The sequence below is a fragment of the Danio aesculapii genome, chromosome 14, assembly GCF_903798145.1.
Source record: "Danio aesculapii chromosome 14, fDanAes4.1, whole genome shotgun sequence".
NCBI lineage: Eukaryota > Metazoa > Chordata > Actinopteri > Cypriniformes > Danionidae > Danio > Danio aesculapii.
Window position 1 is genome coordinate 15462715 of NC_079448.1, and position 27079 is coordinate 15489793.

Genomic DNA, 27079 nt, shown 5'->3' on the forward strand with positions numbered 1-27079 from the left:
CCATACAGAGATAATGACTTAACTCACGACGAGTAGTGGGAGTGGGAAAACTAGAGACGGCTTCAACTTTAGCACTAATGGGGCGAAGGCACCCTCTGCCAACCACCTTACCCCAGCAAGCTACCCAGGGGCCAATCTTTCTCCCTGGATTGGCAGTCTAGGGCTCCTTATGGCCCCCTTGCCCTACACAGAAGGGGTCCCTGAAACCAGCAAGCTACCCAGGGGCCAACCTCTCTCCCTGGACTTGCAGTCTCGGCTCCTTAGGGCCTCCTTGCCCTCTACCTAAGGGGTCCCTGACCCCAGTAGGCTACCCAAGGGCCAACCTCTCTCCCTGGACATGCAGTCTGGGCTAGTTAGGGCCCCTTGTCCTCCACCTAAGGGGTCTCTGACAACAGCAAACTACCCAGGGGCCAACCTTTCTCCTTGGACTTGCAGTCTGGGCTCCTTATGGCCCCCTTGCCCTCCACATAAGTGATCCCTGAAACCAGCAAGCTACCCAGGGCCAACCTCTTACCCTGGACTTTCAGTCTGGGCTCCTTAGGGCCTCCTTGCCCTCCACTTAAGGGGTCCTTGAAACCAGCAAGCTCCCCAGGGGCCAACCTCTCTCCCTGGACTCAAAGTCTAGGGCTCCTTATGGCCCCCTTGCCCTCCACAGAAGGGGTCCCTGAAACCAGCAAGCTACCCAGGGGCCAACCTCTCTCCCTGGACTTACAGTCTGGGCTCCTTGGGGCCTCCTTGCCCTCCACCTAAGGGGTCCCTGACCCCAGCAGGCTACCCAGGGACCAACCTCTCTCCCTGGACTTGCAGTCTGGGCTCTTTATGGCCCCCTTGCCCTCCACATAAGTGGTCCCTGAAACCAGCAAGCTACCCAGGGCCAACCTTTCACCCTGGACTTTCAGTCTGGGCTCCGTAGGGCCTCCTTGCCCTCCACTTAAGGGGTCCCTGAAACTAGCAAGCTACACGGAAGCCAACCTCTCTCCCTGGACTTTCAGTCTGGGCTACTTAGAGTCTCCTTGCCCTCCACTTAAGCGGTTCCTGACCCCAGCAAGCTACCCAGGACTAACCTTTGTCCCTGGACTTGCAGTTTTGGCCCCAGAGAGCCCCCTTGCCCTCCACCTAAGGGCTCCCTGACCCCAGCAATCCACTCAGGGGCCAACCTCTCTCACTTGACTTGCAGTCTGGGCTCCTTAGGGCCCTCTTGCAGTCCCCCTTTTGGGTCCCTGACCCAAGCAAGCTACCCAAGGGACAACCTCTCTCCCTGGACATGCAGTCTGGGCCCCAGAGAAAGCCCCCTTGCCCGACACCTAAGGGGTCCCTGACCCTAGCTAGCTACCAAGGGGCCATCCTCTTTCCCTGGACTTGCAGTCTGGGCTCCGTAGGGCCTCCTTGCCCTCCACTTAAGGGGTCCCTGAAACCAGCAAGCTACACGGAAGCCAACCTCTCTCCCTGGACTTTCAGTCTGGGCTACTTAGGGTCTCCTTGCCCTCCACTTAAGCGGTTCCTGACCCCAGCAAGCTACCCAGGGCCAACCTTTGTCCCTGGACTTGCAGTTTTGGCCCCAGAGGGCCCCCTTGCCCTCCACCTAAGGGGTCCTTGACCCCAGCAAGCTACCCAGGGGCCAACCTCGCTCCCTGAACTTGCAGTCTGGGCCCCAGAGGGCCCCCTTGCCCTCCACCTAAGGGCTCCTTGACCCCAGCAATCCACTCAGGGGCCAACCTCTCTCACTTGACTTGCAGTTTGGGATCCTTAGGGCCCTCTTGCAGTCCCCCTTTTGGGTCCCTGACCCAAGCAAGCTACCCAAGGGACAACCTCTCTCCCTGGACATGCAGTCTGGGCCCCAGAGAAAGCCCTCTTGCCCAACACCTAAGGGGTCCCTGACCCTAGCTAGCTACCAAGGGGCCATCCTCTTTCCCTGGACTTGCAGTATGGGCCCTAGAGGGCCCCTTGCCCCTAACATAGAGCATCCCTGACCCCAGGAAACTACCCTGGGGCCAACCTCTCTCTCTCTGAACCTGCAGTCTGAGCTCCTTAGGGCCCCCTTGCCCTCCATCAAAGGGGTCCCTGACCCCAGCAAGCTACCCAGGGGCCAACCTCTCTCCCTGGACTTGCTGTCTAGGTCCCAGAGGACCCCCTTGCCCTCCACCTCAGGGGTCGCTGACATCAGCAATCTACCTAGGGGCAAACCACTCTCTGGACTTACAGTCTGGGCTCCTTAAGGCCCTCTTGCCTTCCACCTAAGAGGTCCCTGACCCCAGCAAGCTACCCAGGAGCCAAACTCTCTCCCTGGACTTGCAGTGTGGGCTCCTTAGGGCCCCCTTGCCCTCCAACTAAGGGGTCCCTAACCCCATCAAGCTACCCAGGGGCCAACCTCTCTCCTTGGACTTGCAGTCTGGGCCCCAGAGGGCCCCCTTGCCCTCCAACTTAGGGATCCCTGACTCCAGCAAGCTACCCAGGGGCCAACCTCTCTCCATGGACTTGCAGTCTGGGCCCCAGAGGGCCCCCTTGCCCTCCACCTAAGGGGTCCCTGACCCCAGCAATCTACCTAGCGCCCAACCTCTCTCCCTGGACTTGCAATCTGGGCTCCTAAGCGCCCTCTTGCCTTCCACTTTAGGGGAGTCCCTGACCAAAGCAAACTACCCAGGGGCCAACCTGTCTCCCTGGACTTGCAGTCTTGGCTCCTTTAGGCCCCTTTGCCCTCCACTTAAGGGGTCCTTGACCCCTGCAAGCTACCCAAGGGCCAAACTCTCTCCCTGCACTTGCAGTCTGGTCTCCTTAGGGCTTCCTTGCCCTCCTCCTATGGGGTCCCTGACCCCAGCAATCCACCCAGGGGTCAACCTCTGTCCCTGGACTTGCAGTCTGGTCTCCTTAGGGCCCTCTTGCCCTCCACGTAAGGGGTCCCTGACCCCAGCAATCCACCCAGGGGTCAACCTCTGTCCCTGGACTTGCAGTCTGGGCTCCTTAGGGCCCTCTTGCCCTCCACATAAGGGGTCTCTGACCCCAGAAAGCTGCCCAGGGGCCAACCGTTCTCCTTGGACTGGGAGTCTGGGCTCCTTAGGGCCCCCTTGCCCTCCACAGAAGGGCCCCTAAACCAGCAAGCTACCCAGGGCCAACCTCTCTCCCTGGACTTGCAGTTTGGGTTCCTTAGGGCCTTTTTGGTTCCTGAAACCAGCAAGCTACCCAGGGGCCAAACTCTCTCCCGCTGGGCCAGAGAGCTTTGAGGTGGAGGGCAAGGGGCATTCAAAAGCCCAGACTGCAAGCCCAGGGAGAGTCTCTGACCCCAGGGATCGCTTGCTGCGGTCAAAGGACCTGTAGGTGAAGGACAAGGGGCCCCTATGAGCCCGGAATGCTAAACCAGGGAGAGTGGCTGGCCCTTAGGGCAGCCTGCTGGTGTCAGAGACCCTGGAGCTGGAGTTCAAAGGGCCCTCAAGGGCCCAAATTGCAACCCAAAGAGAGTCATGGGCCACTGGTGCCACTTGTTGGGCCATAAAGCCTTGAGGTGGAGGGCAAGGGGCACTCAAGAGTCCAGACTGCAAGCCTAGGGAGAGTGATTGGCCCCAGGGACAGCTTGCTGGGGTCAGAGGACGTGTAGGTGGAAGGCAAGGGGCCCTCACGTGTCCTGAAAGCAAGCCCAAGGAGAGTGGCTGGCCCCTGGGGAAGCTCACTGTGGTCAGAGACCCTGGAGCTGGATGGCAATGTGCCCTTAAGAGCACTAGGGAAAGTGGATGGAACCAGGGACAGCTTGCTGGGGTCAGAGAACTTGTAGGTGGAAGGCAAGGGAAACTCAAAAGGCCAAACTGCAAGCCCAGGGAAAGTGGCTGGCCCCTAGGGCAGCCCTCTGGGGTCAGAGACCCCGGAGCTGGAGGGCAAGGGGCCTTCAAGAGCCCAAACTGCAAGCCCAGGGAGAGTGGATGGCCCCTGGTACAGCTCGCTTGGCCAGAGAGCCTTGAGGAGGAGGGCAAGGGGCACTCAAAAGCCCAGACTTCAAGCCCAGGGAGAGTGGCTGGCACCTGCTACAGCTTGCTTGGCCAGAGACCCTGGAGATTGAGGGCAAAGGACCCTCAAGAGCCCAAACTGCAACCCTAAGAGAGTGGTTGGCCCCTGGAGCAGCTCGCTGGGCCCGAAAATCTTGAGTTGGAGGGCAAGGGGCATTCAAGAGGCCAGACTGTAAGACCAGGGAGAGTGTCTGGCCCCAGGGACAGCTTGCTGGGGTCAGAGGCCCTGTAGGTGGAAGGCAAGGGGCCCAGAGGAGCCCAGACTGCATCCCATGGAGAGTGGCTGCCCCCTGGGGAAGCCCACTGGGGCCAGAGACCCTGGAGCTGGAGGGCAAAAGGCCCTCAAGAGCCAAAACTGCAAGCACAGAGAGAGTGGCTGGCCCCAGGGGGAACCCACTGGGATCAGTGACCCTGCAGCAGGAGGGCAAGGGGCCCTCAATATCGCAAACTGCAACCCAGGGAGAGTGGCTAGCCCCTGGAGCAGCTCGCTGGAGTTAGAGGCCCTGTAGGTGGAGGGGATGGGCCCTCAGGAGCCCAGACTGCAAGCTTAGGGAGAGTGGCTTGCCCCAGGGACAGCTTGCTGGGGTCAGAGGACCTGTAGGTGGAGGGCAGGTTGGCCTCAGGAGCTTAGAATGCAAGCCCAGGCCCAAACCGCAAGTCCAGTGAGAGTGGTTGGCCCCTGGGGCAGCTCGCTGGGCCAGAGCCTTGAGGTGGAGGGCAAGGGGCACTCAAGAGCCCAGACTGCAAGCTTAGGGAGAGTGGCTTGCCCCAGGGACAGCTTGCTGGGGTCAGAGGACCTGTAGGTGGAGGGCAGGTTGGCCTCAGGAGCTTAGAATGCAAGCCTAGGAAGAGTGTCTGGCCCAAGGGAAAGCTTGCTGGGCCTGAGAGACTTGAGGCGGAGGGCAAGAGGCACTCAAGAGCCCAAACTGCAAGCCCAGGAAGAGTGGCTGGCCCCTGGGGCAACCCGCTGGGGTCAGAGAACCTGGAGCTGGAGGGCAAGGGGCCCTCAAGAGCCCAAACTGCAACCCAGGGAGAGTGGTTGGCCTCTGGGGCAGTCCCCTGGGGTCAGAGGTCCTGGAGCTGGAGGGAAAGGGGCCCTCAAGAGCCCAAACTGCAACCCAGGGACTGTGGCTGGCCCTTTGGGCAGCTCGCTGGGCCAGAGAGCCTTGAGGTGGAGAGCAAGGGGCACCCAAGAGCCTAGACTGCAAGCCCAGGGAGAGTGTCTGGCCCCAGTGACTCCATGCTAGGGTCAGAGGTCCTGTAGGTTGAGGGCAAGGGGCCCTCAAGAGCCCAAATGCAAGCCTGGGGAGAGTGGCTGGCCCCTGGGGCAGCTCGTTGGGCAAGAGAGCCTTGAGGTGGAGGGCAAGGAGCACTCAAGAGCCCAGACTACAAGCCTAGGGAGAGTGGCTGGCCCCAAGGACAGCTTGCTGGGGTCAGAGGCCCTGTAGGTGGAGGGCAAAGGGTCATTAACAGCCCAAACTGCAAGCCCAGGGAGAATGGCTGTCCCCTAGGGCAACTTGCTGGGGTCAGAGACCCTGCAGCTGGAGGGCAAGGGGCCCTAAAGAGCCCAAACTGCAATACAGGGAGAGTGGCTGGCCCCTGGGGCAGCTCGCTAGGCCATTTGTGTAGCCAAAAATAAATTGAATTGAGCACAATCGAGTCAATATATATATTTTTTTCTTTTATTCCAAAATTCTTTAGAATATTAAGTAAATATCATGTTATGTATACATGTCAAGTATACATTGCTACGAGTTTATATATATATATATATATATATATATATATATATATATATATATATATATATATATATATATATATATATATATATATATAGTTGAAGTCAGAATTATTAGCCCCCCCTTTTCACAGTATGTATAATAATATTTTTTTCCTTTGGAGAAAGTCTTATTCATTTTATTTTGGCTAGAAGCAATAAAAGCAGTTTTAATTTTTTTAATAACCATTTTAAGGACAAAATTATTAGCCCCTTCAAGCTATTTTTTTTTTTTTTTTTTTTTGGTAGTCTACAAAACAAACCATCATTATACAATAACTTGCCTAATTACCCTAACCTGCCTAACCCAATTAACCTAGTTAAGGTTATTATTAAATAACCTATATTATTTACTGTCATCATGGCAAAGATAAAATAAATCAGTTATTAGAAATGAGTTATGTTTAGAAATGTGTTGAAAAGTTTCAAGTCAATTTCTTTCTTTCTTTCTTTCTTTCTTTCTTTCTTTCTTTCTTTCTTTCTTTCTTTCTTTCTTTCCGTGTAGTTCTTCCTGTTCCATCAATTTACACTCCTTCCTAGTAGGTGGCAGGAATGCATGTTATTTTTTTCTTTTGCCAACCGCCTTAAAACTCTAAAAGAAGAAAAAGCAGCTGAGAAGAAATAGTCTGAGTTTTGTACTAGCTGTAATATTTCTGAAACAGTTGAACATACTCTGGTAAAATGTAAAAAAAAAAAATATGACAATAACAGACTACATCTGGCAGATGAACTTCGTAGAGAAACGAATACAATTTAACTTTAGTTACTGTCAAATAACGATGCAACTATAGAACTATTTAGCATGTTATTTAGATATCTTAAAGATACAGGGTTGATGATCAGAATAAGATCAATTCTCATTTTCTTATTTAAAGCCAATATTCTCTTGACATCAATGCTCCACACTCCATCCTATTAGAGGAATATAGGCCTGCTGGATGAATGCTAGTATCTGTAAAATAAGAGGTTTCAGATGATCAGACGGCCTTTGAAAAAAAGTAGAATTGTCCAAAGTAGTCGACTCTCTTTAACCAGTCTCCTATTTTACAAAGATTAAATTACATTTTACAAAACATTATTATTTAGATATCTTAAAGATATAGGGTTGATGATCAGAATATAAATTGAATACCAATTGTCTTTTTTGTATTAAAGCTAAGATCCTCGTCAACGCTCGACAGTCCATCCTAGTAGGTGGCGGTATACATCTATAGCTGGGCTACCAACCGCTAGTAAAAAGCCTAGAAGAAGAGACAGAGGAAGAAGAAGAGGGTTAAGAAGAAGCATCTCTGTCGATAACGCTAAACTGGACTTCTCCCAAATATTAATGTTAAAATGTAGGGCGGCGGATAATATCTTTGACATTTATGCGCTGATAAGTATCATACGTTTTGAGTGTTGTTAAAAAAAAGTGCTCAAATCTTACACATCGGACGGTTTTTTATTGCATTATTCTCATTGTTACCATATATAATGATTATATTGACCGTCGCTACATACACCCCGAAATAAGACGGGGCGTTTAATTAGCAGCATTGAGTGGATATCTGCTGCTACTTTGTAAACACACTGTAACACTTGAGCCTCAAATAATAAATTGATAACATGACTGACCACTTCAACGAACAATAAGTTACATTTTTATACAATGTTCTAGCTTATTCGTGTCAAGGCATGATTTGTAACATTACATTTCCGACAGCAGCGTCAATTATTTTGATTATTGAGCAATGGCGTCGACATGCTGCTAGCTCAGACGGTCATGCAATTAATTCTGTGGCAAAACATGAAGGGAGAGTTTAAGAGTCTGATTGTTGACGTAGTGTCATTGAGTACATGTGAAAATTCCAGTACAGTACTAAATGGATAAGTAATGTACAACAAGCTGGGAAGTCAATTTTATGTTCAGTAAGCGGATTCTTCTGTGTAGACTACTATATAAAAGCGCAGGTAAGTGTGAATGATTATTACTCTAATTCCAATAGTGGGAGTTTAATTACATATTTTCGATAGGTATCCTGTCATGTTACACAGCAGGGAAATTATTAAGGTAAAGTTGTTTTTTAGTGACAACGGGTGACATGTTCCCTATATTGTTTACCATGGTATTTTGAATATTCGGCCTGAAATCACATGTATGAATGACTTCAGAACAACATTAGCACTATTTGATTGACTGTGAACAATGTTGTACTTTGCTAATGATTTCACTATTTAGTATTATCAGATAATCTTTTTTTCTGAAATCATATTATTAAGGATAAATTCTGAATGTGTGAATATAAAAACAACTACCTTAATAGGGAAAATTAAGTGTAATTGTGAAATGCTTATTCAATATCACAGAGAATCTTATAGCAACTAAACATGTCAATAAAGAAAGCAATAATTATATTATAAAATACAAGAAACTAAAACCATACACATTTCAAATTACAAATTTAATTCTTTGTTCACCTCCTTATTATCTACAGTGTAATGAAAAATAGAGCAAATGAAAGTGAAGCATCAAACAGAAACTGGTTAAGAAATATTAGGTTTTTACTCCTGTACAGTATGCTTCATATGTAGCCAACAAGGATATTTTATTGTATCAATGGAGAATATTTCTAAAAACTCCCTTTCAGCTACTTTAATTTCACTTTCCCTTATCGTTTACTGCATTAGAATATATAGGCCTGCTGCATGAATGCTAAGTATTTGTAAATAAATAAGAGGTTCGGGTTTCAGTGGTTCAGTAGAGCTGGCCTTGGAAAAAGAAAGTAGAATTGTACAAAGTGGTTGACTCTTTGACCAGTATCCTTTTACAAAGATTACAATAGAGATTTTACAATACATTGAAACAGAAAATATTCATTTTAATTTGTAATATTTCATTTAGGGCTGCACAATATATCGTTTCAGCAGTGATATTGCAATGTAATCATTCGCAATAGTTACATTGCGAGTATATGCAATGTTGAGGCTAAATTGTTATTTATAAGTGTTATAATTTGTACATTTTAATTTTTTTTTTGAGCCCTGTAACTGTGTAAGGGTTTTAAAAGTAAAAATAAATTGTACCGTTTGTAACTTTGATAAATTAAAAACTAATTTATTGAATTTGTGCAGGATTATGATTTATTGTGCAGTATTATTTTACATTTGATTATTTGATTACTGTGTACGTTTCGACACTTCGGAAAACAATAAAGTGCTGTTTGTTTAATTAGCATATTTTTCTTTTCCTGAATTTCTCTATGCTTGTAGATTATTACATTTTATATACTCTCCAACAGAATCTTCCCAGTCAATCTAAAATTATAGATTCTCTACAAACATTTACTCAATTCACCTACTGAAATTGTATTCATATCGCAATATATGTCGCAGAATAAAAAATATTGCAATGTGTAATTTTTCCAATTTTGTGCAGCCCTAGTTTCTTTAGTATGCTTAATTTTATTTCACAGGAACAATTCATTTCACTATAATGTTCTTTAAATAGATAGTAAATCAACAAAAAAGTGTTATAATAAATTTATCTAAGTGGTTTTCACCTTTCTTTTTATTTGGACCTTGTTAAATATAGTAAGGATGCACAATTTTTATGATTTTTTCAAAGGATTTTTGGCTGAGCTAATGCTGATATATTTTCTGTTTGTGTGTTTCTGTGTGTTAATTTATGGCTTAATATACAAAGTCTGTTTTGAGATATTGATACTTCTATAAGGCCTGATTTATACTTATCGAGTGATTGTCATAACCCACGGCACATGTTTTGCATATAGCTGTGCAATTAAACTTCTGTGTTCTGGTTGTGCTGCTCTGACACTTGTATATAGTGCAGTTTCTATGTGCTGTATTCAAAATCGCCCCTATACCCTTAAATGGTGCACTTTGAGGGAGCAGCCATTTCTAGTGGTGTCCGAAACCATAGTGGACTTTCTGAAGTGCACTCAATCAAGCCCACAATGCACAGCAATACGAGTTTACAGCCCATGTACACTCAACAGCTAGAAAATGCCCCAAATATACTGTGAAGTTTTGCACAGTGATAGATTCTCCCGTCTCACCACAAGATGGCAGCAAATAGTGAAATCCTATCGGTGAGAATATTAAAATAAAATATTATTTAATTAAAATAAGGTTTGTATACATGACAGACATCAACATTTTTGTTTCATTACTAATAGGCAGCTTGATAAGTGTTAAAGAACTATCACAGGGTTTGACCAGAAAGTTGAAAATCTAATCGGCCTGAGGGATTTATCAAGCAGCAAAACACAAACAAATCAGCAGTGCTCGAATTCACTGATTTCATTCAGTCCTTCAAGCGGACTATGTTATTGGAATAATGTAGGGAGTAATGAATGAGGGCATGGGGGCGATTTCAGATACAGCATATGTTCCTCTGTGTTGAGTGTCTATAGTTTATGCCGGAAATGCATTCAGTTTTATATATATGTATATATGTATATATATATATATATATATATATATATATATATATATATATATATATATATATATATATATATATATATATATATATAGTGATCGGGGTAATGGTTACTATGTATGTTAATAAATGCTTTATTAACTCAACTTCATCCAGTTTTGTGACCTAATCTAAAGTGAGGACTATTTATGATTTATAAATCTCTTATACCGGTTCGGTATGTCTTTGACAAACAAACAGAGGATTTACATCTACTGCAGCATAGGGTTGCTGGAGTGTTCGAAAACTGTATATCGTCACTCAGCCTTGTTGTGGTGGTTCATTCCGCTGTGGCGACCCCAGATTAATAAACGGACTAAGCCGAAAAGAAAAAGAATGAATGAATGAGCATTAATGTTTACCCTTCATTCAAAAATCTCTCATTTGTAATATGTGAGCGTATTTACTGTACATAATTTGTCAGTGAACAAAAATATATATAAAAGAAATAAAGTAATTGGTCATTAATCGTAATCGAGTTAAAATTCCCACCCTCCCTCCACTTATGTCCGCGAAAGGGCGGCACGAATGCCGGTATCTTACAAGGGGCGGCTGACTCTTCCCTCTACCCCCACCCCGCCCCCCGCTCTTCTCTTTTTTTCTGCGAAAGGGCGGCACGAACGGGTGGGGCATGATTGTGGGGGGGTTGGGGGTGTTAAGTCTACATGCCGCCCCATGTAAGATATCGATCTTGTAAGATACCGACCGAACATAAAAAACTATAGCGCTGGGTAATTTGTTTATATTACACTTGTTGTGTTACCATAGCAACTATAGTATTACCACAACAGAGTAATTGAAGTACTTTACTATAGTACTGTTCAAAACACTGTACCTGTCTATATACGTGTTCAAGGGCCCTGTGGAACAGCTTTTGCTCAAAATGAAAAGGATGACGGAAAATGTCCTCTACAATCCCATCAACAGTGTGGAAGACAGCAGAGACTAGTTCACTTTATTTTAGTTGCCATAATAAAATGGGATTGATAGTGAGATTTATTTGAAGAGTGAATAGTACAGTAGGCTAATACCTTATCAAGTTTTTCCTTATTTTTTATCACAGTTACATTTCTGCGTGCATTAGTTATATTTAAATGTATTTTTTTATTTTATTGGTATGGTACACCTTTTGAATGTTTAATGTTTTTAAAATAAAACTGTTCTCTGTGTCTTTAAGTGTTTGAAACTAGAAATATCTCATCATATAACATACAGCTAAAAATGTTATGGTTTATTAGATTAAAAATGTAATATGTAAATCTATTTTAGTATTGTGGTTATTGTTAATAAATAGTGTCTAATATAAATCATATCAAAAACAAGGAATACAAGGCACAAATTGTGAGTCTGCATATAATCTCACTGAGCGAGCAGTGTACTGAGAGCGCAAGTAAATTTGTACAGTAGATATTTGCGAGTGAACAAACACACAAACAGAGGAAATCGGTGCACGAGCAAAGATATTCACTCCCTCGTATTACATAAATGCTCTCTTGACTTGTAATACTGCGCTCACGACATTTGTCAGTGAAATATTGCCATAGCGGAGCTAATGGAATTTTTTGGAGACTCGGGTGAACAGTTCGCATGGTGCCGCATTTGATTTGAGATGAATATGAAACACTTTGAAGAGGTTTTGTCTGAAACGGCTGTGTCTGTACAGACATCTTTATGATCCGTCCATGCGTGATCATAGGGAGAGCCAGATGACCAATAATACTTGGCTAGAAATTGCAACAGCAGTGGGAAAGGAAGAAAGTTTTTGTGAAAGTTTGGACAAACCTGCTGGATAAGTTTGTTAAAAAAAAAAAAAAAAAAGAGGCCTCCCAAAAAATCTTCAATGATATTAATGATATGACCAAGTTCCAGAAACTTTTTACTTCTCTTTTCATTCATTCATTCATTTTCTTTTGGGCTTTATTAATCTGGGGTCGCCACAGCAGAATGAACCGCCAACTTATCAGCATATTGTTTTACGCAGCTGATGCCCTTCCAGCAGCAACCCATCTCTGGGAAACATCCATACACACTCATACACTACAAACAATTTAGCCTACCCAATTCACCTGTACCGCATGTCTTTGGACTGTGGGGAAAACTGGAGCACCGGGAGGAAACCCATACGAACGCAGGGAGAACATGCAAACACCACACAGAAACGCAGAAGATTTTTAACACATTTCCAAACAAAATAGTTTTAATAAATCATTTCTAATAACTGATTTATTTGATCTTTGCCATGATGACAGTAAATATTTTACCTGATATTTTTCAAGACACTTCTATAGACTATCGAAAGAAAAATAGCTTAAAGGGGCTAATAATATTGACCTTAAAAGTTTTTTAAAAATTTTAAACTGCTTTTATTCTATCCGAAATAAAACAAATAAGACTTTGTCCAGATGAAAAAACATAATCAGACATACTGTGAAAAGTTCCTTGCTCTGTTAAAGATCATTTGGGAAATATTTAAAAAAGGAAAAAAAACTCAAAGGGGGCTAATAATTCTGACTTCAACTGTATGCTGGATAAGTTGGCGGTTCATTCCGTTGTGGCGTCCCTTGAATAATAAAGGGATAATTGAAAAAGAATGAATAACAGTCCACAATTTGTTATCTGGTAGCATTATTTACTGTAATACCACACTGGCCTATTTGTTATATTACCGTTTTAAATGTAAACAACTAAATTAATCATTGGTGACCATTAGGCACATAGAAAGTATAACATTTTCATTGTATAATATTTTATTCATGGTGTACAGTATTATTATTGTACTGTAAAAGTGTTGTCCTATTAATAAAATGCATTATGTTTTTCAAATAATAAAAACACCATCACACATTTATTTCCTCTATTAGATGGTGTTAATAATTCACAGTATTTTAAAGTGCCTGTGATTACAGTATTTTGCTTATTCATTAATGCAATTACCGGCACTTGTCTAGCTACCATAAAATACTTTTCTAAAATTGTATATTAGCTTTTAATGTGTATGCAAAAGTAAAAAAGCATAGTTCAGTTATATTTAACAATAAGTCAACTGTGAAACGATATCTTTAAATGAAGTCTATCATCACTACTTCAGTCAGCTACAACACACTTTTCATGTGTAAGTTTTTTGTGTGCATGGTTGTAAGTGGTGTAGATATTTAAAGTGCTTCCTCTTTTTAATGCAAATTGTTTTACTTGAGCTCATCGGTTAATCAGAATTACTGTGGTGCCATTTAGATCACCGTTTGATGCACAGCCATATCATTCCTTTTTTACAGTTTGACATCTGTTATTTCTACTATTTTAGTTGATCAGTCTGTTCTTTTTTCTTCTTTCAGTTTCAATTCATCTACACACTGAAATGGAGATCTCTTGTTTTGAGCATAAGTAGTAAACGGAGGAATTGGTGTTCAGGAACCATGAAGAGAGTCATGAAAAAATCCAATTGCTATTCCAGGTAAACTCTAGACCCAATGGTAATATGTCTTTTTTTTTCTTGTAAACCTTAAATGGAGTAATGCTAATGTTTTAATTTAAGTCCTTTTTGCCCTAGCAAAATGATGATGATTCTTCTTCTGAGCTTGGCGTTGATGTCACTGGCATTTTTGAAACTGCCTTCCTTTCATACGGAACTAAAACCTGTGGAAGTGCCAGTAGACAACAAATACAGAAAGGTAAGTCATCTTTTCATTTTATTTTTTACATCAGTTCTTACATCAATTAGGTATATGCACAGCTATGGCTGGGTGATATTGCAAAAAAATTCATCACGATATCATGTTTCATATCATTCAGTATCGATAATTATTATATATTTTTTAACAATACATTTAGGAATATTAGGATTTATTTTTAACCGCTTTATATTAATTTACCAACATTTCTAAGGCAAATAATTTAATAGTCAAAACCAAAAATATTTAAACAAAATATCTGATTTCTTTTTAATAAATAAAACATAAGTGTTAAAGAGACTCTTAAACTTGATAAATAAAATGTTCCAAAGTGTGTGAAATGGTTAAGTGCAAATGCTAAACAATCAAAGCAAACTTTAAGGTGTCAATAATAATGATACAGTAAACCTCAAACTCTGTAAACAAAAGAAATTATGATCATTAAATCTGAGATTTTCAAGTAATGGAACCAACCATCATTATTCAAATACATACTGCAGCATTACAAATTGTGAAGCTGACTTACTTCCTAAGCTTATTGGCATTGCTTCCAAGGAGCACGCTCAGCAGCCACATTTTAATAAAACTTTAGCCTTCATACCGAAACTTCATAACTTTTTTTATTGATATTGACAATGTTGTTTAGTCAGTGAATACAGGTATCGATTTTATCACCCAGCCCTATACAGCTAGTATTTTTCAGCAAATGATAAATAGCCAGTGAAAGCTTAATGTGACTATTTTTCAATTTCATATGGTTCCTTTTACAGCATCGATGTTGTAATGTAATTACTATACATTGAGGCAAATAGACTTAAGCATTCATTTAGTTGTTCAAGCGTAAAACGAGAAGGACTTTGTAACCGCTAGCGCCATCAGGATCAGCAGGCGAGTACAAAAGCTCCATTGAAAATACTGGGGTAAAATAAACTGTCATGTTTTAAAGACATGGCAGGGGAAAATTTAATTTAATGCCATGCTTCTTGTCCAGTCTGTCCAGATGCCCTTTTGTTGTGACCCCTTGGCCTCCTTGAGTGTGGACTATTCTCCAATTGAATAGCCTGTAGTAAATTAATTCATTCATATTTCAATTGAATAAACTTTGTCTATCCCGCAGGGGTTATAAAATTGTCTTTAGACACAGGCTCACACACAACAACAAAACATAAATATTCTTACACAATTATTTTAAAAAATCCTTAAAAAAAAAAAAAAAAAAATGGCAGTGGGAATAAATGTCTGTTTGTACCTAGCCTTTTTTTGCTAAAGGGAATTTATACCGTCTGCCAGATGGAAGTAGCTTAAAGGAACCATGTAAAGGATGGGATTTAATAAATACAACAACAAAAAATTATAACAAAAGAAGTACAGTACCATGCAGACATATTTCTACATACAAATGAGGCACATTGGTTGCTTCTCAAAAACGTTATAAAGGCAAGTTATATGCTTGCTTTTTTATTTTTAGATTTTCTTTCATACATTTCCAAGTACACTATATAATGCTTCTCTCTGACTATTTTCTATCTGTAATCAGTGGTCATGTACCCCACCTTGTGACATTATCCCTTAAAAAAAGCCACTACCACTGCCTTACCTCCCCAGGGTGTATGCTACAATTTTTAGTGTTTCCCTTTCTAATCTGCATAGCAAAAGTGACCAAGTTACATATTCTACTGTTGATTGGTTTAAGGCTCTGGTATGTTTAAACGAAAATCGAAGAACAAACTAAAATGACATAATTTTGAACAGAATCCAGCCAAAACGAAGTTTGTTTTGAGTTCAGTACTTCCCACACTTAGTTTACTTGGGCGGGCAGCCCAGGTATATTAACAGCCACCCAAGTATATTTGGTGAAATTTTTTTTATTATTATTATTATTATCATCCTTTTACACGTTATTTGTATTCGTCCAATCGTCAAATATCCGCGACCAATTAACCAATGGAAAATCTCCTCTCGCCCTGCACATTTCCTACTTCTCGTTGTGTGTGCGCAAGAACTGTCAACATTCTCACAGGCAATCTCACATGCTCTGCAGAAACCCACAGAGACGCACCTTTTTGGGACTTAAAAATGTATCCTTCAGGGGTTTCTTAATCTCCTAAAATGTTCGATATACGGCTTTTGGTTTCACTTTCTAGGCCGTCATCATTTTTATTTTAAGCCTGATTTACTTTCGCTTGGCTTCGCAGCTGACAGCAGGTGCACAGCTGTAAGACTGAGAGAAACATTATATAATTACAGTATGTTTTTGAACTAATTGACTGAGATAAACTTTTCTATGTACTCAGAGAGGACGAAATTACATATAAACTGGCTGCAAAATATTTGTACACATTTTATACATCTAACATGCTTGGGCAACACTGTACAAAATGTCAGCAGCAGATTTGACCTGTCAGTGGGTGCTGATAATAGAAAAGTAAAAAGTAAAACAAATAGTGGGTTGAGATTAAATCAAATCGCGAGTTGATGCATGCCAGTAAAAAAAATGGAATATAGCATTTAACAAATTGTTTTAATGCAGTCTTATTTTAGGATTAAAGTTAACCCTAACATATCAAAACTTTAAAGGCAATCAGTATAACTGTGCTGTTTACACATTTACCTATATTAATATTTCTTGAATAATGGATTTTATTTTGACATTCTTTTATAGAAGAATATATTATAATTGTATGTAATAATTATATATTTACTGCCCTCTTAGTACTTTTCCATTTGTCAACCAAAATAATCCTAATTATTGCTGCCAAAAATGACGGTGCCTTTTCTTAACATTAGCAGCAACATTTGCAGCATTGTTTCACTGTGAAAGCATACACAGATTTACACATTTTGGTTCATGACTTTTTTGACCTCAAGATTCATTGGTTTCTGTCATTTATATAAAGTTAACACTGAGATTAACAAAAAGAGAATGTGTTTACTTAACCACATGAAACCTTCTTCATCCTGTTTGATTAATAAGCAAAACTGTTAATCTCTTCATCAATTGCATTAGAAAAATCATGTTCATTTCAAATTTGCCTAAATGCATACTGCAGTAGTGTCACATGATGCATCTAAAACAGTGCCCTGCTGTGTCTGACAACTCGAGGTATTGCACACCAGAAGACAACTTTCTATGCAGAAATATTAGTGGTGTAATGGATCACAAACCTCACGGTTTAGATCACACTATGGTTCGGACCATTTTTCGGATCAGCAAAAAAGGGAGGAGACAAATGTCAATTGCTTTTTATTCATACAAAAATATTAGTGCAAAAACCATTGGTTTTAACAAACAAAACTTAGAATCTGTACATTTAATAAAAATATAAATCAAGAAAGAACCAGCTGGGAAAAAAAGGAAAATATTCAATACGAAGAATGATCTTTGCTACTGTTGCTGATAATGCTAAATATAGAAATCTAACATCTTGTACAACATATCATATTCATTTTCAATTAATGATTCAACAATTCAAACATAACACTTCACGTTTCATTATAGTTGTATCATTTTTGAAAACCATTCAGTGACATAATTTTGTTAGTTGTTTATCTCTACCCACTAGTTACACAATATAATTGCCACAACATTTACCAGCATCAAGTTCCATTAAATGGACATTTTAATCTTTACCATAAACTAGTGTTTATATCTGAACTATAAACTGCTCTCCCAGTACTTCTGTGTTGTTTAATTGTTTGTAATGAACTGGAAAAAGTGTAAAAAAACAAATCTCTCTCAATCAAATGCAGATTTGAATGCAGCACTTCGAAGGATTAATAAACATATGCAAATCATTATCATTTATCATTCATGTTGCTCGGGTTTGAATTGAGATCACAATCTTTTAATGTTTAATTGTGCACTGAATGCATTAATGCAGGCTAAACAAACAGTGACAGAAAACACCTTTAAATAACCTAAGAAAGCATTAAGGTAGATCCCCCCCACAACTTTTTCCTTCATCATTATATTTTACAGGGAAGCCACAATGCTTTCATACATGGTATTTGAATGATGCGGGAGGCGATCTCTCTGCAACTGTTATAAATGTTGGATTAACCTACAAGTGAAACAAAAAACTGATTAATAATCTGCAGGTCATGCGTGTTTTAAACTTGTGGGTTGTGATCCGTACGGATCAACCGTGATCTTTAACACCCCTAATAAATATGGTGTTATTTCATATAATGCAGTGCAGAAAGTGTCAAAGGAATTTGTGTCCTGGCTGAAGAGAAACTGTGCCATAAAAGAAATGTCATGCCTCTTTAAATGTTGCACCATTTGCTTGATTTGAATTAAATTCAGCAACAACAGCTGCCTGTTTTTCTATGCATTGTAGGTCATGACATTTCAGCTTTTTAGCCAATGAAAGAATCGGATGTTTGACTTAGAGAGGGAACCCGGCACATGCACTATGTAAGATTTTATTCATTAAAATATCCAGAAACCACAAGAACAGTGTAATATATATTTTGCAGACTTATGTACTTACATTATTCCGAATGCTTTTTCAAGCAATGTTTAGTGACACAGACCATGTCATGTGTCGCCATTAGCCAGAATGTAATGAAACATCATCAAATTATGCCTTTGTTTATTGTGTATATGCACCCTCTAGTGGTGAAAACGAACACTTTGAGTCTTTAAAATAATAAACCATGAACTTTTTTTAAAAAGTTGTAACAATCTTTCAGGTAGGACCTAAAACAAAGTAGTGCCCGAACGAGATTGCCAAAACATGAAATGGAGCAACTATTTCCGCTGATGTTTACCTGGAAATGAGTGTATTTAATAATCATTGTATGTTTCGCTTGCAGCGTGTCCATTCCCATGTCCGGGAGACACTGGACAAAGAATGCAGACCTTCTTTTGCACGGCAGAGAATGGAAGCTGAACATCACGGCTCCATACCAACAATAGATCCTTTTTTGAACAAGAACATGAAGTTAGATGAACAAATATTCCAGTATCCTCCACCCTTTGGATTCCTGGACATGAAGAACAAACTTGAGGAAGTCTTGAACCTCCTACCAGCTCCTTCTGAACAGAGGCTTGGGGGGCGAGATTGTCGACGCTGTGTAGTGGTTGGGAATGGAGGGATACTGAAAGGATTAGGACTTGGACATCTTCTTAATCGTTTCGATATCATCATCAGGTAAGAGTGTGCTCCTCCTAATTTGTGATTTATATATTTGTTTTTTTGTTAAAGGACCTGGAGCACTCCATTTTGATATTTTTCATCCATTGAATAGTTCTATATATTTCTGTTATTTGCTCTGAAATTGTTATATATTGCTCTGAAATGGCAAAGACTTAAATCATTATTACCATTAATAATATTCAAGTGAATTCTAATTATAAATGCAAACAGATTTTAAAGTGCAAGCTTTTGAAATTTGTTCGAAATATATGTAAGGATCGTCAGCAACACAGGGCTTTGTGAGGAGACATAAGTTGGGCCAGGCAAAATCTGCGGAAATTTTTTGCTATTTCTGCGCAGAATTGTGGTAAAAATCTGTGGATTCCTGCGGAATTATTTTGGGAGTATCATAACTAAAACCTTAATATATGAAATAAAAAGTAATACCTTTTTAACTTTTATTTAATCTTTACAATGCAAATCCAATTAGATCCACTTTATTTGGTAAACAAACCAAGTCTCTCATATAATATATCTACTAAAAGACAGAAAATATTACTTTACAAACTGTATTGTAAATAAATCATTTCAATATTTTCATATTAGTCAATAATATTACTGTAATTCATTTAAAAACTGAATAAATATAAATTTGCACAATTAAATACACATAATCAATGGCAGGCTAAAAATCTGCGGAATTTTGCGAGCGCAGATTCCGTGTGGGCCTAAGTCATGCTCTTGTATTTCTTTACTTTTTCAGTGTTTACACATGCAAATTACTTGACAATATAAAGAACAATGACAAACGGCAGTATAGTACAACAATAGCTATGTTTTTAACCAAAAATGCTAATTAAATGTATGGACAAAACTGGATTATCGCATAAAAGACGTGCGAATAAAGCAGCTTTTCCATCCAACGAGTCCAAGAGAACAAAATCGTCACTTCCTGATTAACTGGTGCCAAATATCAACAGTAAAAGGAATTTGCTGCGGTAGGAGAAGCTGTGTGAATCTTTTCTTCATTTAATAGATGACCTGCATCTCAGAAGGCAGTATGCTGACACGCCTTGAACGTGTGGTGACGTTTGAAGGCCTGAGATGCGGAGCACAGACGCTCTTGACTATTCTCCTAAATAAATAATTCAAAATCAAGGCATGATCATATTTTATTGTGGTAAAATAAGCGTGATCTAGAGGCCTTTGTCTTTCATATAAGCCACTTCTGATACCAAACAATCAACTAGAAGTCAAGTTATTATTTGTTGTTCCTAATACTTGTACACTACCTGACAAACGTTTTGTCGCTTATCCAAGCATACCATTACACTATTCATTTGGCGCAAGAGATATAGTGGCAGTGAATTTGTTTAAGATGCTAATCACTTTGCTGACAGTTAATTTTGAATTGGTTTGTTTTTACTTTAGTTGTGTAATCTTTTCATCCAGAATAATAGGAAAAAGATGATTAGCTCAATCCGTGGTGCTTGGTGATTCATATAATGGCAGTAAATGGTGATTTATTATTTTTTTTTATATTAAAAATAAACTTCAAAAGAGACCGGACAACAGTTGGACATCAGTGTGGAGAACTGTTTGACTAGGCTGTGGATTAAAGCTAATAATATTGTAAAAGAATGTTAAATTTTTTTACACAGACCAATCGTTTCACATCACAAGATCTTAGTGTGTGCTCAGGACCCATGGCTATTGAAGTGCTAATATATATATATATATTAGAGCAATTCCATATAAATGTCAACCTCACCATAAAAAAAAAGTTTTCACCAAAATACTGAAATCGTTTATATGTTTTTTGTGTAGGCAAGTATTTTACAGTACTTTAGAAATACTCAAAAATTTCTCTGTCAGTGTTTTTAAACAATTTGATTTGATTTACCAAAGTCACACAAGTTTCAATTTCACATCGATCACATTCATAACAGAAAGGTGTCATCCATAACAAAGCTTTTTTCTCATAAATGCAAAAATATTAAATAAAAAAAATCAATCATGTTTGTTCTATTGAGAGCAACTCTTTTCCTCTTGATTAGTATCATTTCTTTGGGTTGTGCAGTTTTTAATTCACTGAATTTCTAGAAAGCATGTAGTAAACTACAAACTCGCAGACTTTTTTGGTCACATCCATAACACATGTTTATTTTCCTCACTTAAAGTACAAAACATGTTTACAGATTGATATTTTTCTGATCATTTAACTCTGCAGTTAGTAGATTTGGAAAATATAAACCGATGTTTCGATATAATGTTAACATATACTTGCTTTGTGAATTTATGTTTTGAGTTTTTACTGCAAATGTCACATCCCTGTTACCATTCACTGTCATTATATGAATTACCGTCCTCCATGGATTGAGCTAAACATCATCTTTAATGTTTTACTGAAGAAAAGAGTCACCTACAGTACATCTTAAATAACTTCTGGGTGAGTAAGTCCCAATCGCAATTCTATTTTTTTTTTTTATCTCCCCTTCTCCTTCCTCTCCCCCTTGGCCCTTTGAAATGGAGTGTGAAGGAGAAGGGCTTTATATTTTACACCACTACAGCATCTGCACAGGCCATCATATGTCATCACGATCTCTTGCTTCATATGAGATTGATGATCGCGACTTCTGTAGGTTTAAAAATTGCGTTATTTTTTGGTATTTGTCTTCAGGAAATCAGGCAACGATATCATGTTATTGTAATGAAACAATGTGGCAATAAGCTCAAAATGGTACTGTGTATTTGCCATATTCATTTTCATATACATTTTTTTAAGGCCGAATGCCATTATGAATGTATTAAAACATGCTTGTTTGTTGTAAAAATTCATAATAATGCCAAAAAAATAAATAATTTGTCCATCTCCTGACTTCCGTGTGCAGCCATTTTGCCGTTGTACATGGTGTATTCTGGGAAAATTTCCTAAAATCCCAGTTTCAAGCTCTTCTCCTTAGCCCTACACCTTCAAGCTAAAGAGAATTGGTACAGTATCTCTTTAACATGTTTTTGCACTACTTATTTTGTCCATGAGATGTCAACACAAAACCAGCCCTTCTTTCACTAGGAAAATAAATGAAAACAAGAACAGAATATTGAACTAGGCAAATAGGTTTGTGTTGGCAAGTGCATGTATGAGGGCATTACAGGATATCTACAAAATCTTACAAAGGCATTAACTATTAATTTGTAGTGGTGTAACGGATCACAGTTCGGATGATGTTATGGTTTTTTTTTTATCACAGATCGGACCATTTTTCCAATCAGCCAAAAAGAGGAGACAACAATTGTAATTTGCTTTCCATTTATTACAAAAATAGCACTGCAAGACACTTGGTTTTAACAAAAAGAACTTAGAAGCTGTAATTTTATTAAAAAATAAAATGAAGAAATAATCAGCTGAATATTGTAAAATATTCAGTACTGTGAAAAATTCACTGTTACCACTACTGTTGCTGATAACGCAAAATGTATCAATCTAACATTATAATTTGTACAATTTATCCTTATTTTTAGTCTCGTTTTCAATAAATGATTCATTTATTCACTCATAAAACTTCATTTTTCATTGCTAGATGATCATTTTTGAAGAATTATTAAGTGGCATATTTTTTGGCTGGTTGTCGCCACCTGTTAGTTAAAGAACGTATTTGCGGCCCACAACTTTAATTTTTGAGTGTCAAATTAAATGCATATGATGGTGATTTTAATCTTTACCATAAACATCAGTGGTTTTATCTAAATTATTAACTGTTGTCTCAGTACTTTTGTGTTATTTGACTGTTTGTTGTAACTTCATAACTAACTCAAGACTAAAAACTAAATCTCTGTCTTGATTTACATTGCCTCTTGCCTAAATGCTTTCATACATGTTATTTGAATGACACCAGAGGCGATCTCTCTGCAATCATTACAAATTTAGGATTAATCTACAAACAAATAAAATCTATTAATCCGAGGGGTGTTCCGAGTCATGAGTTGTGATCCGTATGAATCACGGATCAACCGTGATCATATTACACTCCTATTAATTTATAATGATAATGGAACATGTGCAATGTAAAGTGTACATGCTTTAGTCTCTATTAGGGTCGCAGTTTCATAAATGTTTGATTGCACATGTTCGTGAGTGCAGAGGAAACTTCTAGGCTATTTCTATGCAGACTGAACAGTGGTCCTCTTCAAGACTTCAGTGCAGATGTTGGGAACCGCACCACTTTCAGAATGAGCTACCCTGAAAGCTGCCCGAAGGTCTGGGAAGATACGGATCCAGACTTGAAATATGTGGCTGTGATATTCAAGTCTGTAGACTTCCACTGGCTTCGTGCGATGATCAGCAGGACATCAGTTGTGAGTGATAATTTATATTTATTGATTCATACGAAAAGACAGATTATTCTTTGAGACTTGTTTAGAGCAGTATGCATCAAAATCTAATGTTACATTATCTTTCAGTCGCTGTGGGACAGGCTGTTTTTCTGGCAGAATGTGCCAATGAGCGTTCCAGTCAAGACCTCCCAGTTCCTTCTCCTGAATCCCCAGATTATTCGTGAGATGGCGTTAGATCTGCTTAATTATCCTGAGCCTAAAAAGCGGCTCTGGAGCTGGGACCAGGTCAGTTCCTTTTTGCTTTTTTCTTTTGCGTTTTATTGGCTAAAGCCCGGTCAGATCACACGATTTTTATTGTCGGTTACGAAAGTCACTGTCCAACTATGCGTTTTTTCTTTTTTTCTTTTTTTATCTATTTTTTTTTTTTATTAATTAATTAATTTATTTATTTATTTTCTTCTTTTTGATAAAATATTGACTTGTCGTGGGTAACAAATGTGCCAGACTACACATTCCTTCATGATCAGTCATCCCGTGACGTCTATGACGAGTGTCTTATTTCAATCTTAATAAACACTAATGCTTGCAGACAACTAATAACTACATTATTTTATGGCATTTGTTACCACATGGATAGGATCAAACTTATGATTCCTTTTTAATATTAAGGTATTTTCATTCAAATCTAAATGAATATTTTCCTGCCATGGGTTGCTTATTAAACACTCCCTCACTTGAACTTGTCTCAAGTGAGATGAGAAAATGAAAGCACATCAGCACCAAGGAAAAATCAGATGCAATCAGACATAATCTTTAAAATAATGACATTAAAAAAAGCAAATAAATAACTGTCATTTGTGATACAATCACACTGAAGCATTCATTAAATCCTTATTTTCCACAGAGCAAAACAAACATCCACCTCTATAGGGGACAATTGTGGAGGGACACAAACAAAAATATAATTTGTATATTTTTCCTGGAAAAAAATGTCTTTTTGAAACAAATTTTGTTTGGTATAATTTTTATCTTAATTTTAATGCATCTTCTGTTGGTCAGTTATCTAGATAAACAAGAATAACAAATAAGATTTGAGGTGATGTGCTTCAAAACAAGTCTAATATATACACTTAAACACAAATTGTCGTGAGATTGTGTTGGTTTGTTAAAAAAAATAATAATCTACCCTAACTAAAATTAAAGTAAAATATTCACAGTTTCAGAGAAGCCTATATTAAATTGTTTTCACTATCAATGACAAATTTTGAATGAGCAGGAAATGCTTTTGCAATGTATTCACAGCACTGAACATGTTCCCAGATTATCACGGAATAACAAACTCTGTTAAAACTCGTTGTGAGAATGAGTTAAAAGATGTGAGAAATGTGAGAATGGAGATGTCTGCATATTTGTGCCAGTCTGTCAGATAAAATAGCTTAAAACACCTCAATAGTTTAGAAAAGTTAGTTAAAGTTTGCATAACTAATGATTGATCATATCCACCCGTGACCCACCCATAAGTAAATATGCAGCCTATTTTAATTGCCTGACCAGCGCATTAACGGCAGAACCCGCTGATATAACCTAGAAATGATGTGATTCTATTGCACAGTGTCACCCGTGATGGAATTAGTCGAAAAAATTCAACATGCTAGACTTTCTGCGATGGTGTCGTGAGGCGTCGCAGCCATGGTATCGGTTGTCATGAGCTATGCCACATTACATGAGAAGAAACAATTGAATTTTGCGTCATGAAGCCCATTTGTCATTTATAAATCCCCACGACATCCTACGTCAAGGAAATCATGACAAATTTGTATGATCTGACTGGGGCTTAAGAGAGCCATTTTAATTCATTTATCACATTTGTTTTTCCTTTCTAGAATATCCCTACATTAGGGGTTACAGCTCTCAACCTGGCAACATACATATGTGATGAGGTGAGCCTAGCAGGCTTTGGCTATAACCTCAGCCAGAAAGAGGTTCCTCTTCATTATTATGACAGCGTCCCCATGACAACCATTTTAAAGGAAGCCATGCATAATGTACTGAAAGAGACTGTTTTTCTCAAACGTTTGGTAACCTCAGGCAGTATTACGGACCTCACAGGTGGGATACACTGCGGCTTCTGTTAAAACCAAATGGCCCCTGTATTTCCAAACACCATTGTGGGCCAGATTTTCACAGGAGCCTGAAAGGAATGGAGTTTTTAAAAAACTTTTATTATGAAACACTGCTAATGCAGCACTACTAAGTATTTTACTAACCCTGAAACTGTGATGATCCTGTGGTCTTTATCAAATTGAATCATGTTTTAATTAGAATTTTAAAGGGTGGTTTACCCAAAATGAATACCTACTCACTATTAACTTTCCCTCAAGTGGTTCCAAACCTTTATGAGTTTCTTATATCTACTGAACACTAAAGAGTAAAGTATATTGGTAATGGGTAGCCATTGACATCCATAGTAAATAACAAAACAAAATAGAACAGACCGAGGGTGAGTAAATGATGACCGAATATTCATTTTTGGGTGAGCTAGTCTTTAGTTTTAAAATGTTCTTTGCCAAATCAAAGATTTTAATCATATCCTAGTGCTTTTTAAAATCTCAACATGCCAAATTTAGAAATTTGTCAATGACAAAAATGCAGTAAGTCAACGCAATATGTGTATTGTCTCAACAGATGGAGCAGTTATAGTTAAACACACTGAAGAGCTAAATAATTATAAACTGCTCAGTTTTTGTTTTGTCCTTCATGTGTGGTCATAAAGGTGCAACAAACGTTCCCACACTACATTTGGCATGTATGAAATGGCTGGAAACTTTGATGTTTAATCTGTGTTCTGCATCCAGACTGATAAATGTCAGATTTCTTCCTCAAGATGTTCCAAAAATGAGCATCTTCTAAAAAGTTCCTAAAGAAATGTCTGTGATGGGCTTAAATTGTCAACTAAACTGACAATGCTTCTTGATGAATTGTAAAAATCTTACAAATTATAGTTTTCTCAAAGCAGTTTAATAAAAAAGCCACACATTAGCATTTCACTGATATTTAAGACAAGGCACAGTGTTACTTCTTGCAATAATCTTGCTCTTAATGAATTTAAAGTATTAGTGTCCTTTCATTCCAGTGTGTACAAATAAATGCAATAAAAACAAATGAAAAACTGTATGTGTATTCAATTTAACTGCGGGCTACTGCTGGTATTATTAGAAATGTTAATTGTGTGGGTCATCAAGCATTCCACTGTAGGCGAACCAACAGTTTTAACTCTAAGATAAGCAGTCTGTCAGATGAAGAGATTCAGAGATTCAATTAAACAAATGTTTACTGAAGATAGTTTGCAGTTTCTTCAGCAGAAGCCAGCTTCAACACTTGCAAAAAGTTTGTAAGCTGCTGTACTTACAATCTTAAAACAATAACAAATATACGCTCCACATAACTGTCATATGTATAGATGTTTTAACTTGACTGGTTGAAACACAGGTACTAAGAAAATTTCCATATGTGTGCGTACAATTCTGAACAATATCTTAATATCTCAAGCATACAAACGTCAGACATCCACTAGGCTGTTTAGAGCTGACCCCTGATCTCTGAAATTGTCCACAAATGATAGAACACACACACACTCAGAGTACAATCTGTTTCTTAAGTCTGAGTGTACTCTCAGCTGTCTT

At 39.2% G+C, this 27079-nt stretch overlaps 1 protein-coding gene across 2 annotated transcripts; it reads left to right on the forward strand.

The window, feature by feature from the left end:
- The first annotated feature begins 7026 nt into the window (after positions 1-7026).
- st3gal5 (ST3 beta-galactoside alpha-2,3-sialyltransferase 5) lies at positions 7027-26552 on the forward strand. Of its 2 annotated transcripts, none has more exons than XM_056472426.1 (7): positions 7027-7722; positions 13585-13703; positions 13785-13920; positions 18739-19076; positions 23231-23417; positions 23523-23681; positions 25280-26552. In XM_056472426.1, exons 2-7 carry the CDS (start codon positions 13666-13668, stop codon positions 25529-25531), a joined length of 1110 nt encoding a protein of 369 aa, XP_056328401.1. In that variant the 5' UTR covers positions 7027-7722; positions 13585-13665; the 3' UTR covers positions 25532-26552. The 2 variants fall into 2 exon arrangements, with proteins under 2 accessions (XP_056328401.1, XP_056328402.1); XM_056472427.1 differs by having other exon boundaries at positions 13800-13920.
- The last annotated feature ends 527 nt before the right edge of the window (positions 26553-27079 follow it).